The sequence below is a fragment of the Patella vulgata genome, chromosome 1 (assembly GCF_932274485.2).
Source record: "Patella vulgata chromosome 1, xgPatVulg1.2, whole genome shotgun sequence".
In the NCBI taxonomy this organism is placed as follows: domain Eukaryota; kingdom Metazoa; phylum Mollusca; class Gastropoda; family Patellidae; genus Patella; species Patella vulgata.
The window spans coordinates 84,351,963-84,367,214 of NC_065879.2; the positions used below are offsets into that span (position 1 = coordinate 84,351,963).

The 15,252-nt window shown below is 35.9% G+C and overlaps 1 protein-coding gene across 2 annotated transcripts in view; it reads right to left on the minus strand.

Moving 5' to 3' along the window:
* LOC126821774 (MAM and LDL-receptor class A domain-containing protein 2) overlaps window positions 1-15,252 on the minus strand; it is a 104,285-nt gene that overhangs the window by 61,256 nt on the left and 27,777 nt on the right. For both annotated transcript variants that reach the window (XM_050550279.2, XM_050550286.2), the window contains exons 3-4: window positions 9,016-9,343; window positions 795-848 (exon numbers count right to left, since the gene is read on the minus strand). In XM_050550279.2, coding sequence (XP_050406236.1) covers window positions 795-848; window positions 9,016-9,343 — 382 coding nt within the window. The remainder of the gene's footprint in view (window positions 1-794; window positions 849-9,015; window positions 9,344-15,252) is intronic.

Consider the following 15,252-nt stretch of genomic DNA (forward strand, 5'->3'; position numbering starts at 1 on the left):
GCCAGTAATATAGCCTCGATTAACTTGTAAAAATATGCATCCATACTAATTGGTTTAGTTCGTAATTGTAACCATATAATGTGCTGAAACAATGTGGCAACACATTTTTCAGATAGGAGCCCAGAAGATGTCAAAGGCCCATCGGTACCGAATTTAAAAAAAAGGCTAATATATTTGTATTCAAAATGAATTTATTTTCCTCTTGAAAACCACTGGAAAATATAAACTCATGAAATTGATCTAGTTTCGTTTTCTCATCATGTCACGTATTCTTGACCGCAGTGGGGACCAGGTCAACCAGTTGGTCGGATGGTCCAGGGATGCCTAGTCTGCCTCTGTTTATGACTACATCATACTTATATTAATACTATCGTTATAATTTAGTCCTAGAATCTAACATCTCTTAAGTGACCGTCAAAACTAGATAATGTAAAGGGAATTTGCTGAAAATTTCAGTCGATAAAAAACATAGTCTCGATTATCCATTTCATGATTAAATAATGAATGAAAGTTGAGCAGCAAATCGGATCCTAATCCAGTAAATATCGCAGGCTAGCGATGCCATCGAGAGTTGATTATGGTCTGGATAAGTTAATTAATAATTTAGATAACATTTCAGGCCTAAAGAAAGACCTGCAATTGACAGATTTAGCTCTTGCATGATGTTTGTTTAAGTAACTCTCTTTTAATTGATGAACTCACTAACCCAGAGGTTATTGTTTAGGATACAAGTGTTGATATTTTGAGACAGTCCCTAATGGAATGATTTGAATTTGTATAGCCAACTATATTACCTGATGATGTGGTGGTGGACGGAAGTGGTGATGGTGTTGTTGTTGCGAATGATTCTGAAAATGAGAACATAAATATAATTAAGACAATCCTTTTCTTCTACATGTGTTATTAAAGTGTTTTGCTGTCGTGGCTTATAGACATTCCATTCGGTACCACGGAGCCACGGTGGCTCAGAGAGTAAGATGTTGGCTCGCTAACCTGGAGGTTTCGTATTCGATCCCTGCGTTGGCCGAGAAAGTCCATCGGGCTTTTCCGGCGCGGTTCCCTCTTGTGTATGACGGAGTGTCTGGCAAGGGATAACGTATCATTAAGAGTCCAAATTAAAGACGCATTATGGAAGATTAGATAAAGAGCTGGCAGTTCTCGCTATAATAGTTAAAAAATAGATCATGTAAAGAGAATATGCTGAACATTTCAGTCAAATTATTTCACTCTGAGCCGAGTAAACCTCATTTTAATAACACTGTAGCCTCGATTATCATTTTTACCGTTGTAATCATCAACAGCCGTTGAACCGCATATAGAATTCAAATCTGTTTAAAATCGGATCCATCAGATGGCATCCAAAGTTGACTCAATGACAGACCCTATGATACAACGGGCACGCACTAACCATTCGGCCATTCACCCCCCCCCCCCCCATGACCATAGTACATGTTTTAACCCCATGTAAGAGTTGGGTGTGGTTTTTATTTTTGTGTATATCAACACCAAGATTGCCACGTTAAATTGCTTAAAAAAAAATAATAATAAAAATAAAATAAGAGACAGAAAACAAAATAAATTTTACTCAATGTTACTTGAAATTTGATCCACTAGCGAACAAGATATGGATTGTTCAAATTTATTCAATTTAAATTTGAATGAGTAGCTTTTTTAAAAACTATTAGGAGTTGAGCATACCAGTTGGTTTCAAATTTCTGCTGAAGTCGTTTCAAGGCTTTGTTCGCTTGAATAACTTATTTATTTTTAATTTGTATGCCAGCTATTTTTCTTTGACTTTTGAATTAAGGATTCAAATTTTATGTAATGTTAACGACTTTTCTATTGTTAATACAAGGGTGTAATTTGGTGCTGATTTAGAGCGACAGCATACAAATAAAGGCTACCCGCAGATCTTTTCATCAACGTTGAAATAAGTTAATTCAAATTGTTAGACACACCAAAAAAATGGGTTCGAATTCTGTCTGATGGGAAAAAAAATTACACGTTGTGCAAAACGTTCTAGATAATCCAACCGCCTGTGTTTAAAACGTTCTAGATCACCGAACCGCCTTTGTTTAAAACGTTCTAGATCATCGAACTGCTTGTGTTTAAAATGTCCTAGATAATTTAACCGCCTTTGGTTAAAACGTTGTAGATAATCCAACCAACTTTGTTTACAAAGTTCTAGATCACCGAACCGCCTTTGTTTAAAACGTTCTAGATCATCGAACTGCTTGTGTTTAAAATGTCCTAGATAATATAACCGCCTTTGGTTAAAACGTTCTAGATAATCCAACCAACTCTGTTTGGAACGTTCTAGATCACCGAACCGCCTTTGTTTATAACGTTCTAGATCATCGAACCGCCTGTGTTTAAAAACGTTCTCGATAATCCAACCGCCTTTTGGTATTGAATGTGAAAACAAAATAAAATTAACCAAAAGCTAATCTAAAGATTACCGAAATAAAGGGCAGCTTTCTAGTCGTTCGGATGGAACGAAAAGCCGAGGTCCCGTGTATACAGTGGAGTGCACGTAAAAGATCCCCTGGCAGTTTGAATTCGATATAAGAGTAGGCAATAGTGTCGATTCCCGGGCAAAATTTCCCATATTGCACACTGTATGGTGTATGCCCGTCGTCATTATCCCAGTCGAAGCAGAACAGTAGAACGTTAAACCCCATTTCATTTCATTTACCGAAATAATTTAATTTACAATAAGAGAATAACCATCACTAAACTGGGTATTTTCAGGTACACATGAATAAATTAAACTTTATATTTACACTAAATTTATAAAATACTTGCACATTTTCTGCTTTCATCTAATTAAATTATGTTTACATACTTTCAGACCTAAATTTCGTATAGATAAATTTTAAATGAAATTAGGAGCTTTTTATGTTTAAGGGATGTACATTTCATTTAAAATTATATACATATTTAAACATTTAACATGTACACAATTGCATTTTTTCCGAGGAATTTAATTGCAATTATGACTCACGTGACCCTGACACCGTGAGAAATTTGGAATTCTAATGTTTAAAATTGTAATTTTAATGCTTAAAATCGTCAGTTTAAATTACTAACATCTACCGTTTAGACATAAATAATGAGATGTTAGGTGCGTCGCATCATGACTAAAAAGGGTAATTTTGAAATGGATTGTGCATTTTGGAATTAAAATGCTATGGATATATTTGTTATGCGGGGGAGACGGATATTTATAACCGCCAATTTAGCATACTTATACCTGTGAATTCTACAATCCTTTATATTACAATTTTGAATTTTATATCTAATTATTCTTTGGACGAAACAAAAGTACAATAGAATTAAATTACTCTGTTGTTGTATAAAAATCACTCTTGGGTCGATAGTGTAGTCGAATTCAAACTGCCAAGGGATCTTTTACGTGCCCTCCACTGTATACACGGGACCTCGACTTTTCGTCCCATCCGAACGACTAGACAGCTGTCTTTGTTTATTTCGTTAATCTTTAGATTATCTTTCGGTTAATTTTATTTTTTGTCTATATTCAATCGAATTTTGTTTGTTTTTACATTCAATACCAAAAGGCTGTTAGATTATCTAGAGCGTTGTAAACAAAGGCGGTTGAATTATCTAGAACGTTTTGCACAACGTGTATGTTTTTTTCCCATCAGACAGAATTCGAACCCATTTTTTTGATGTGTCTGACATTAAAATAACGTTAAACCCCATTTCATTTTATTTCCTTATACGACTCTTGGAAGTCGAATTTGAAAACTTCTTGGCCCATACCGGGAATCGAACGCGGTATATTCTAGTCTCTAGTGCCTTACAGCACGACCCTATAGTATACAGTGCCCTTACCGGGCGGATACCACGATTCTACAGTATACAGTGCCCTATCCGGACGACTACCACGACCCTCTAGTATACAGTGTAACATGCTTGAATAAACAAAACACCTAAGTGTTAGATAGTATAATAATATATTAATATGAGATTATAGGGTAGAATTCAAAGCTCGCGTACCATAACACGACACCCTTACATATTCTTTATCTGATCTTATTTACAAAGACATGACCGCGACAATAGAATAGGTATGGCTACAATATCGCCCCTTGCTGATTACAGTTCAAGAATGTAATAAAGGCTTTCGAGGTAAAGTTTTTATTGACATTCTCGCTGTTTGACTGGGAATAATCCTATAGCCATTCATTGTTATTTTCGCTTTGAAAATAATGTAATATGACATTAATAACGTAATTTAACTTCAATAGAAGTGAGCAGCGACAACAAGATTCGTCGTCCTCAAACACAAATCACACCAGATAAAGTTATGTTTGATGAGGCTCAAGGCATAATCTTTGTGGAATAAATCGTCCCAGACAACTTTTGTAATTATATTTTATTCGCCTTAAGAAATAAACTTTGAGAAATAAATCATGTGAGAAAAATTTTGTAATTATTTGTTTTTTTCGTCGTCTCTAGAAAAAATTCTGGCAATAAATAAATCATCACTGGCAACATTTCTAATTTATGTTTTTGTAAGCTAAAGAGTAAATGTGTTTATGGTTGTTTTATTTTGATTTTCTATATTACCGGGACAAATTTCCGCCATTTCAATGAAAGAATCGAGTGGGAGTTTATATTAATTACGCTCGTGTTTTGATGTAATAAAATACTTCGGGAAATATTCATCCGTTTTATTCTAGGTAGGTATATTTATGTTAGGCGTCCTAGTTGAGCAGTTTGCATAAATTATTTTTTTTCTTTTATTATGTTCTTGACCCATAACCCTTTTCTCCGATGACTGATGATATCAGCTATTTTTCCTTTTATTTCGAAAACAATTTAAGAACCGAAATAAAAATTTAAAAAGAAGAAACAAAATAAAAAACGGCTATAAAAGAAAATCTTTCTTATTTGTCATTTTTTTTATAATTTTGAATTATAATTCCAGATTAATAATATATTGTTATAATTTGAAATTTTGATCAGTAAAATTACGATTATCTTGCACGTAGCGTTAAGAATTCTTTAAAAAATAATTCAGCCATACAGTAAATCAGAACTACGCTATGAATTCAAATAATTTCAATTAAATTAATAGTCTTTTCTAAGTAGTCCTGCGAAACGTATTGGTATGGAAGTCCATTTCCTATTTCTTGATTTTCTCGATTGTTTTACAATTAATATTAACCACATAGGCAGTAGATCCACATGCTATGTCTTAATACTGGAAATACCTTAAAAACAGGTGCTTCTTTTCGATATCTTGCAACGAGACGTCAGAACACCCCTACACAGATACTGTTATGCACGTACGTTTTCTATTTCTATATTTTACCGCAATTAATATTGAACGTATATGCATTATATGTACTTGACATTTCTTAATATTGAAAACACCTTTTACGAAACGGCAATACCGCCCTTCCCATACATTGTTATGCACGTACGTTTTCTATTTGCATATATTGTCACAATTAATATTTAACATATATGCACTACACGTACTTCACATTTCTTAATATTTGAAACACCCTTTGAACGCAGGGCGCATCTTTTGTATATGTTACAACGAAGCGTCAATATCGTCCTTCCCATACATTATTATGCACGTACGTTTTCTATTTTTACATTTTGTCACAATTAATCTATGCATCAAATGTACTTGAAATTTCTTAATATTGGGAATATCTTAAAGGGTTTGGTAAGAATAGGTTATATAAATATTTAATTTCTACGTAATTCTATATGTAATTTGAATACAGCGGGGATAATTTAAGATGTTTCATAACAAAATAATGTTCAAGCCTTTGCAATGTCAGTTTTATAAGAAAACAGCTCATCCTTGAAAATTAATTATAGTTTTTGAATAGATGCTATCTATAATCGTAGCTGTCAACAGTCGTAATAAAAAAGAAAAGCGCATTACCGTGATCATTGAAGCATTAAACTGACTTCAGCAATCTAACATTCCTTTCATCACAGTTTTGCTACGTCATGGATGATGACGTTATTTTTTGTTATGGTTTACCTTTTATGGTCACAGTTTTCAACCAAATTATTTTTGAATTTGAATATTTGAAATACTTAATACAGATATAGCTTAGTTGTTGTAGATCTCTCGATCAGTAAATATAATTATTATAGTCGAAGAAATCCATCGAAACATAAGTGAAGAATTACTGTTTACTGAGATACGTTTTGACTAGAATTGTCTAGGTTTTATAAGCAATTGTATTAAATAGAATTTCTGAGTATTACACTCTAGTTGTTTTTATCAAGTAATCGTTTTTCATAGAATTGTCAGTAATAATCAGTAATTAATAATAATCGGTAATTATATTTCATGGATTTATTCAGTAATAAATAGTAATTAGTAATAATCAGTAATGATTTTTCATAGAATTACTCTGTACACTGTAATTGGTAATTATCAGTAATTAGTAATAATCAGTAATGATGTTTCGTAGAATTACTCAGTAAGAAAAAGTAATTATATTTCATGGACTTGTTCAGTAATAATCAGTAATTTGTACTAATCAGTAATTTGTACTAATCAGTAATTTGTAATTATCAGCAATTTGTAATAATCAGTAATTTGTAATAGTCAGTAATTTGTAATAACCAGTAGTTTTTAATAGTCAGTAATTTGTAATAGTCAGTAATTTGTAATAGCCAGTAATAATATTCCATGAAATTATTCAATAATAATCAGTAATTTTACTGATAATCAGTAACTAGTAATAAGCAGTTTTATTTCAACGAATTACTCAGTAGTAATCAGTAATTAATAATAATATTTCATCAAAGTACTCAGTAATAAATAGTAAATGTATTCCATAGAATCGTGTCCAATGTATTAATATATGCAGTTAGAACATAAACTAAAGTTTTTTTTATTTATGCTCAAGGGTTCACCTAGGAAAACAGGACCCTAATTATATTGCATAATTGAGAAGATCTGCAAGACCTAAGATTTACGTGTAGCGAGTAATTCAAACAATCCAATAAATAAAGGTCGCCAGTCCGGGTCATCCGATTTCCTCCCACTTCTAAAGACACCTACGCACAAGGGAATTATTGAAATAAAATTGAACCATGTGTTAGTCCCGAAATGACCTAGTTTGTGTGGAGTGGACGTTAAACCCCGTTTCTCTCTCTCCGCCTCTCTTTCTCTCCAAGAAATGAAATGAAATAGGGTTTAGCGCCCAACTAAATGTCATTGAATAAATAAATACATTAAATATGATCGGGTCAGTTCAGTTTTGTTTTCAAAATTAAAATAAGAACGGAGAATGAATAGACATTTTATCCTATTTCATGTAGCAATATCTCAGCTGAGTATGAACAAATTGAGAAAATATGACTTTGACGTATCCTCTTTAGCGCGTGCCCAGGATATCCTGATCAACATACCATACGACCATACCAGACGACCAATCATACAGAACTGCGACGAAGCTGACCGTTCCGTGACGTTACTTTAACCACAAAGAGAGTATTAGTAATCAATGTTACGTCTACCTGTAAAACACAGTCTCTTTTGTGTTGCTCTTTAACAAACTGTCACGTGTCTATTTTTATAAATGGAATTGGGTTTAACGTCCTATTGACGACGGGCATACGGCATACAGTATGCTATGAGGGAACTGTTCACGGACAGCGGCACTACGGCCTACTTTTCTATCGAAATCCAAATGACAAGGGATCTTTTACGTACACGTCATTATGTACAAGGGACTTATTCTTATTTTGAATTCCTACTGTCAACAGTTAGCTGTTCTTTTACATGCACGCCAACGTGTACACGGGGTCTGGGGCTTTTTGTCCAATCCGAAAGCCTAGACACTGTCGTTGCCAGGCCACCCGTCATGCACCACTGACAAGGACCAGGATCGAGACCCGGACTTCCTGGGGCCTGTTTCACGAAATTTTAACTAAGACAAAATCCAGAGTTTTGTAATTTGATTGGATAATATTAGATTGATTTTAGTGCTTAGCCAATCAAAATTGAAGTATCTACTAAAATTTGGATTTTATCTTTAGTTAAGATTTTGAGAAACAGGGCCCTGGTTAGCGAACCAACGTCTTACTCACTCAGCCACCGTAACCCATTCAACCATAAATAGAGCAATAGTATTCGATGTTACGTCTATCTCTAAATGGGCTAATGAAGACGGACATACTTCCATACAGTGTGCTATGAGGGAAATTGTGTCCGGGCTATATGGCCTACTCTTACATCCATCTGCTAAGGGATCTTTTAAGTGCACACCGATGTATATACAGGACCTCGGTTTTTGTACCATCCGAACGACACGTCTATCTCTAAAACAAAATCGTTGCTGTGTTGCCCTTTAACATTTAATCGATTTCGAAATTGTCACGTGTCTTTTTGTAAAGTATAATTTATGTATGGTAAAGGTTTGTTATTTAAATACTGGTCTGTATTAATACACAAGCTAATATAAATTAGAATGCCATGTTGTACGGTATCAAATATTTGTTTATTGCGCAAATTCAAATAGTGCATACAAAGGAATTACCACCCGCTATGTATCAGAATATGTAAATGAAATGAAATGAAATGAGGTTTAACGTTCTATTGTTCTGCTCCGGCTGGGCTAATGAAGACAGGCATACGTCATACACTGTGCTATGAGGTAAATTTTGCTCGGACAGCTGCGCTAACTCCTACTCTTATATCGAATTCCAACTGCCAGGGGGTATTTTATGTGCACGCCAATGTCTACACGGAACCTCGGTTTTTCGTGCCATCCGAACGACTAGACAGCTGTCCTTGTCAGACCCTCCATCCTGCACCACTGGCAAGGGGAAGAAACCACGTCTGAATGGTAGAAAGATTTCAAATCTGTCACAGGTTATAACGACCCCTTAAAATATGCAATTAACCACCAATGTAAATAAAAGGAGGGCCGCAAATATTTCAAAGTAAACATTAAAAATGGCGTCTGGTCGGCCATATTGGATTTTAAGTAACATACTGCTTACCTTGTTGCGAGAGAATGACGCCAACGGCAGTGCCTATAGCTAATCCTAATAACAAAACACAGCCCAATACTATTAATATCACATCTCGGCAACGTATATTTTTCGAAGACCATGATTTCTTTTCTTTCGAGCTCGATGACGCGCCAGGGGTCCGAGGAGGGGGTGCAAAAGACACATCTTCAAACATGGATTCCCTTTTGTCAGAGTTATTTCCCCTGTTATTGAGATATCTGCCATGAATAGGCTCTGTTGCTACATTGTCACTGATATAAGCTATATTTGTGTGTCCTGGGGACTCTAGACCTTCTTCATCTGACACGTTATACTTCTGAAAATACAATGAACAATGATAAATACGAATACATTCCTGTGGAAATAAAAACATAAATGCAGAATCTCAGGGGAGTGCGGGGGGGGGGGGGTGGGTGGCCGAATGGCTAGCGCGTTGTATCATAAGGTCTGTCATTGAGTCAACTGGCGTGGTTTCGATACCCCGGTTGTACCTGACAAGGGGTTGGGCCGCCTGTCCAACCTCGTGGGTTTTCTCCGGATCCTCCGGTTTCCTCTCACTGCTAAAGACCCCTACGCGCAAGCGAATTATTGAACAGGCGACCCTACTCCTTGTCACGTACAAATCGAAACCACGTCACTTAACTGAATGGCAGACCTTATGATGCAACGCACACGCGTTAACCATTTGCCTCCCTCCCCCTCCCGGTCTAAAAGAGAATTAATAAAAAAAACATACATAATCAATGCATATTGTAACATTTGTGATAACAAATCGTCATACAAATTATGATACGTATTGTAATAATTCGTTAAGGAAGCCATGGCCGTACCGTAGACACGAGTATCTATAAACAATCGTAGCACAACATTATAATAGATTTAATAGAGAAAATTAATAAACAAAGCAAACCAAATTAACCGAAGGGGACCGGTTTTATGATGCTACCTTCATTTGACAGTACGTAACCAGTTCCATGCAAATCATTTATCAAATTATAGTTTTAACGTTCACTCTATGAAAATATAACTATTTGGCTGTAATTTCTTAGATACAGCAGGCCCCAGGTTCACAAAGCATTACTCAAAATTGTTCGCTTAATTAAAATATAGCCTTTTATAATAAAACTTGTGTTATTTTAATGTATTAAATACACCAATAAGAAACTATGTGCAAAGTTTTGTGTTTCTGGATCAAAGCTATTTCTTGTAAATAGTCATTTTGAGTAAATTCTTAACATAAGTGGCTCTAAAAAGGACTCTACAGCTTGAAATCTTACTTTAATAAATTCAAAGACAGAAGACCAGGAGCCGGTTGTTCAAAGCTCTGTTAGTTTTGAGCAACCGGCCCCATGAAATCATGAAAAAAGTAACATTGTGCTTGCCTGCCCTTACAACGAATGGGATTTAACGTCACAATTTTCTGTCGTATATCATGGTGTGTACTCGGAGCTTGATGTTCTATTACATATTTATTAACGTGATGCGCAATTTTCGAATTCTAAGCAAACAGGACGTAAATATGTTATGTGGACATTGCTCGATCGCCTCATCAGGGTGTCAACCAGTAGCATTGTATGCAATGCATATATAACACAGTTACCGTTATTCACTTATACATACGTCACACGCATGTTGTGAATCAATGTAAGTATGACATGCGTATTGATAAAAGGATATTATAGTTTATTTGTACGTGATTCTGTCGCAATGTTCAGATAAACGTAGTCGACTCTATATTTAGCTTATAGGGTATTTCACTAGTTGTATACGTGATAAGAAGTTAAGTCGCCTACATAACACTCATAGAGAGAAAGAGAGAGAGAGAGAGAGAGAGACAGACAGATAGACAGAGAGAGAGAGAGAGAGAGAGGGAGGGAGGGGTGCAAGGCAACAAACCGGGAGACAGTGGGGTGCAAGGCAATAGGGAGACAGGGAGGTGCAAGGCAATAGGGAGGCAGAAGTGAGATTTAACGTCCACTCGACACAAACTAAGTCATTTCGGAACTAACATATGGGTCAATTTTATTTCAATAATTCGCTTGCGCGTAGGGGTCTTTAGCAGTGGGAGGAACCCGGAGGACCCGGAGAAAATCCAAGGTGTTGGACACGCGACCCTACTCCGTATCATGTACAAGCAGGGAATCGATACCACGCCACTTATGACAGATCTTATGATGCAACGCAAACGCTTTAACCCACTAGCCCTCCATTTGAAGTTTACATTAGTTTCTATTCAATGTATGTGCCTGATACAATTTGACAATAAATGTAACGAGAAAGGATGCCAAGGCTACCGGTTTATGATATGTTATGGGGCAAAAATATTCGCCACCACTGAATATTATAAATACTAAGGAACGCGTTAATCGTGAGAGGTGAATTAAGGTTATCTCATTTTCTGATTACTACAACTTAGGAATTTGGGTTAACTTTAAAAAAAAACACACCTTGCCCTTGAAAAGATAGTTTTTCTTTAACATTCTTAAGCGGTTTAAGAATATCTCATTTTCTGATTACTACCTATAACTTTACTACCTGGGTTTACTGTTTTAAAAAAAATAATATTGCCCTTGAAAAGAAAGTTTTTCTTCAACATTCTTAAGCGGTTACGTTAGACTATTATTGGGCATGGTGAAAATGTTATTGAAGGAGGACATACCGTGACTTGTAAAAAATTCAATTAATGTGACACCTAATACTAATGTATGCTATCACTGAGCTTCAAAACGTGGGCTTGTGTAATGATGTTTTTGTTGCTGTTTGACGCTTGAAAATATCACATGCATACATCCAAGAAATTGGGTTAATACTCTATTGCCCTCAGGTTATGAGAGAGAGAAGAGAGAGAGAGTGAGAGAGAGAGAGAGAGAGGTATAACATCCACTCGACACAAACTAGCTCTTTTCGGGACTAACATATGGTTCAATTTTATTTCAATAATTCGCTTACGCGTAGGGACCCGCGGAAAACCCGCGAGGTTGGACAGGCGACCTTACTCCTTGTCACGTACAACCCGGGGAATCGAAACCACGCCATTTGACTCAATAACAGGCCTTATGATTCAACGCGCACGCGCTAACCATTCGGCCATTCAACCCCCTTCAGGATTTGACGCTTGAAAATATAACATCATATCCAAGAAACTGGGTTAATAAACTATTTAGAGTTTTACCCTCAGGTTATATGCAGTTGTATTATATAGTATATATCATTAGGCATTATTGTGTGATATAAAAGTATTTTACTTTAGGTATTAGTGTAGACATGGATAGACATGAATCAATGTGCATAATGAATAGCTCTACTTATGTACATGCATACACCATTAATTAAACATACATTATGCAAGAGCTAAATCTGTCTATTGCAGGTCTTTCTTTAGGCCTGAAATGTTATCTAAATTATTAGACATTAATTAACCTATCCAGAACATAAACTCTAGATGGCATCGCTAGCCTTCGATCTTTAGTGGATAATGAGCCGATTTACTGCGTAATGATAGGGGTTTGGGTGACGGTGAAATAGAAAGAAATGGGGTTTAATGCCCTACTGTGCTGCCCCGACTGGGCTAATGAACACTGGCATCCACCATACAGTGTGCTATGAGGGAGAGTTTTCCCGCTCAGCGGCACTATGGCCTACTCTTATATCGAATACCAACTGCCAAGGGATCTTCTACGTGCACGCCAACGTATACACGGGACCTCGGTTTTTCGTCACATCCGAACGACTCGACAGCTGTCCTTGTCAGGCCCTCCGTCCTGCATCACTGACAAGGGGGGAAACCACGCCGGAATATCCCGATGAACTTTCACGGCCAATGCAGGAATCGAACACGCGACCTCCAGACTAGCGAACCAGCGTCTTATCCCCAAAGTGGTATAACACTACGCAAGTGATGAGTTCGACCTGAGGTTTTTTCGTCTCAAGGAGTAGGATCACCTGCCTAATATCATGGGCTTTTCGCCGGGTAATCCGGTTTTCCCCATGAGAATTATGTAATGAAATTATACCACGCCTTAGTCGGAAATGACCTTGTTAACCTCCTATACTACAGACGTAGGTGTTTACATACACAAACTATTTCTAGCCTCTGTATTCTAAATACGTCTCTGCTCCAAAACTATGTGAAGAGCCCCGAGGAAGAACGATCGAAGTCACTTTTTCAATGAACCCCAGTTAATGGCGCCATCTGGTAGCAAATTGTATAAGTATTCTGTGGAACAATTAATTTCAGGTAAAAACGATCGGAGTCAAATCGAACCAAGGCCCTTCTGAAATGGCCTCCCGGACAAATACGTGCATCGTACCCTTTATTTAACCTTAATTTGGCTGAAAAGTGGAAGTCAGTTGTTGTACTGGTAATTATGATTCGTATTAAACATTATTTTGAAGTTGTAATTAAATCCACTCGTTATTCTGTTCGCGTCAAGCATTCTCGTCCAAAATTCTGTTTTGCCTTTTATGCGTAAAGACAAAAATGTGACTTAGATCGTTCTTCCCCTGGACTCTTTATGTATATAGCGTATATAAAACGTAAAACAAAACCCAGATAATAATAATAATAATGGAATTCCTAAATATATAAACTTTAATCATTCTCTTTCCATAAACACTTGACTTTATCTACATATATTTATGTCCGTCCATATTTTTGTATCCGTCCAATTTTTTGCACTTGTATTTAATATTTTGTATATTGTATGTTGTCCTCAAGGGAGGTTCCGATGCAATACTGTGTGTCTTGTGTTATAATTGTCATATTGTTATAATTTTATGTACATGTTTATATTGTATGCTGTCCTCAATGGATGTTTCGATACAATAAAATCTTATCTTATCTTATATACAGTATATATTATAAAATCATACATAATAAGGTCAATTAAGAGCATTCGACTAGCTTATGATTTGAGGTATAATTCATGTATATGATATTATAACATCTGAAGATGGTCAATTAAGACAGCTAGCTTATGGGAGGGAGAGAGAAATGGGGTTTAACGTCCACTCGACACAAACTAGGTCATTTCGAGACTAACATATGGTTCAATTTTATTTCAACAATTCGCTTGTCCGTAAGGGTCTTTATCATAGCTTATGATATTGGAGTTATATCAGAAGGAAGAAGTAAAAGTGTAAATATGTCACAATTCTATGGAATACAATTACTGCTTATTACTAAGCCTGATCAAGCCATAGAATTGTGACCTGTTTATTACAGTTCAATTACTAAATGCCATTTTTATTTTTAACTGGAAATATTACTATTTTATATATTAACTTAATTATTACTAAATGCCATTAATATTTTTAACTGGAAATATTACTATGTTATACATTATTATATATTAACTTGAGTATATAACCCGTATTCATTCTCTTAGTGTGCAAATTACATTAGACGCTATCTACATATTATATATATATTATACATTAACTTACTTTAATATCACTTAGTTCAAGTTCAATTTCAATGCCCTGATTTTCCATTTACGAAACACACGTACGTACAGTGTGCGTTCTTTACCAGATAATCCATTCACATATATAATAATACTATAACATATTATGAATATTTTCTTAATACTTATGTAAAGTTGTGTCAATATACTGCACCCTCCCAACCTTGTTATTCCTATCTATTATTAGGATCATTCATAATAGGCTCAATTTACCAGCCGGATATTTTTTCAATAAGGCATATTTGTGGTTGGGTTATCAATATGTCAATTTATCAGTGATTTTTCAAAGATATGTGGGAGGTGAACGATTTATGATTAACGACACTGTGCGACTGAAAAATCAAGACTATATACTGATAAGCTTACATTGACGTGATGATGATTTCAAATGTGAGATTATTTTTCTTTGATCAAAGATTGTGTTTATTATATTGAGAGGGAGAGAGAGAGAGAGAGAGAGAGAGATGGGGTTTAACGTCCACTCGACACAAACTAGGTCATTTCGGGACTAACATATGGTTTAATTTTATTTACACAATTCGCTTGCGCGTAGGGGTCTTTAGCTGTGGGAGGAAACCCGAGGATCCGGAGAAAACCCACGAGGTTGGACAGGCGACCCTACTCCTTGTCACGTACAACCAGGTTTTCACCGGGTCCTCCGGTTTCCGCCCACTGTTAAAGACCCCTACGCGCAAGCGAATTATTGAAATAAAATCAAACCATATGTTAGTCTCGAAATGACCTAGTTTGTGTCGAGTGG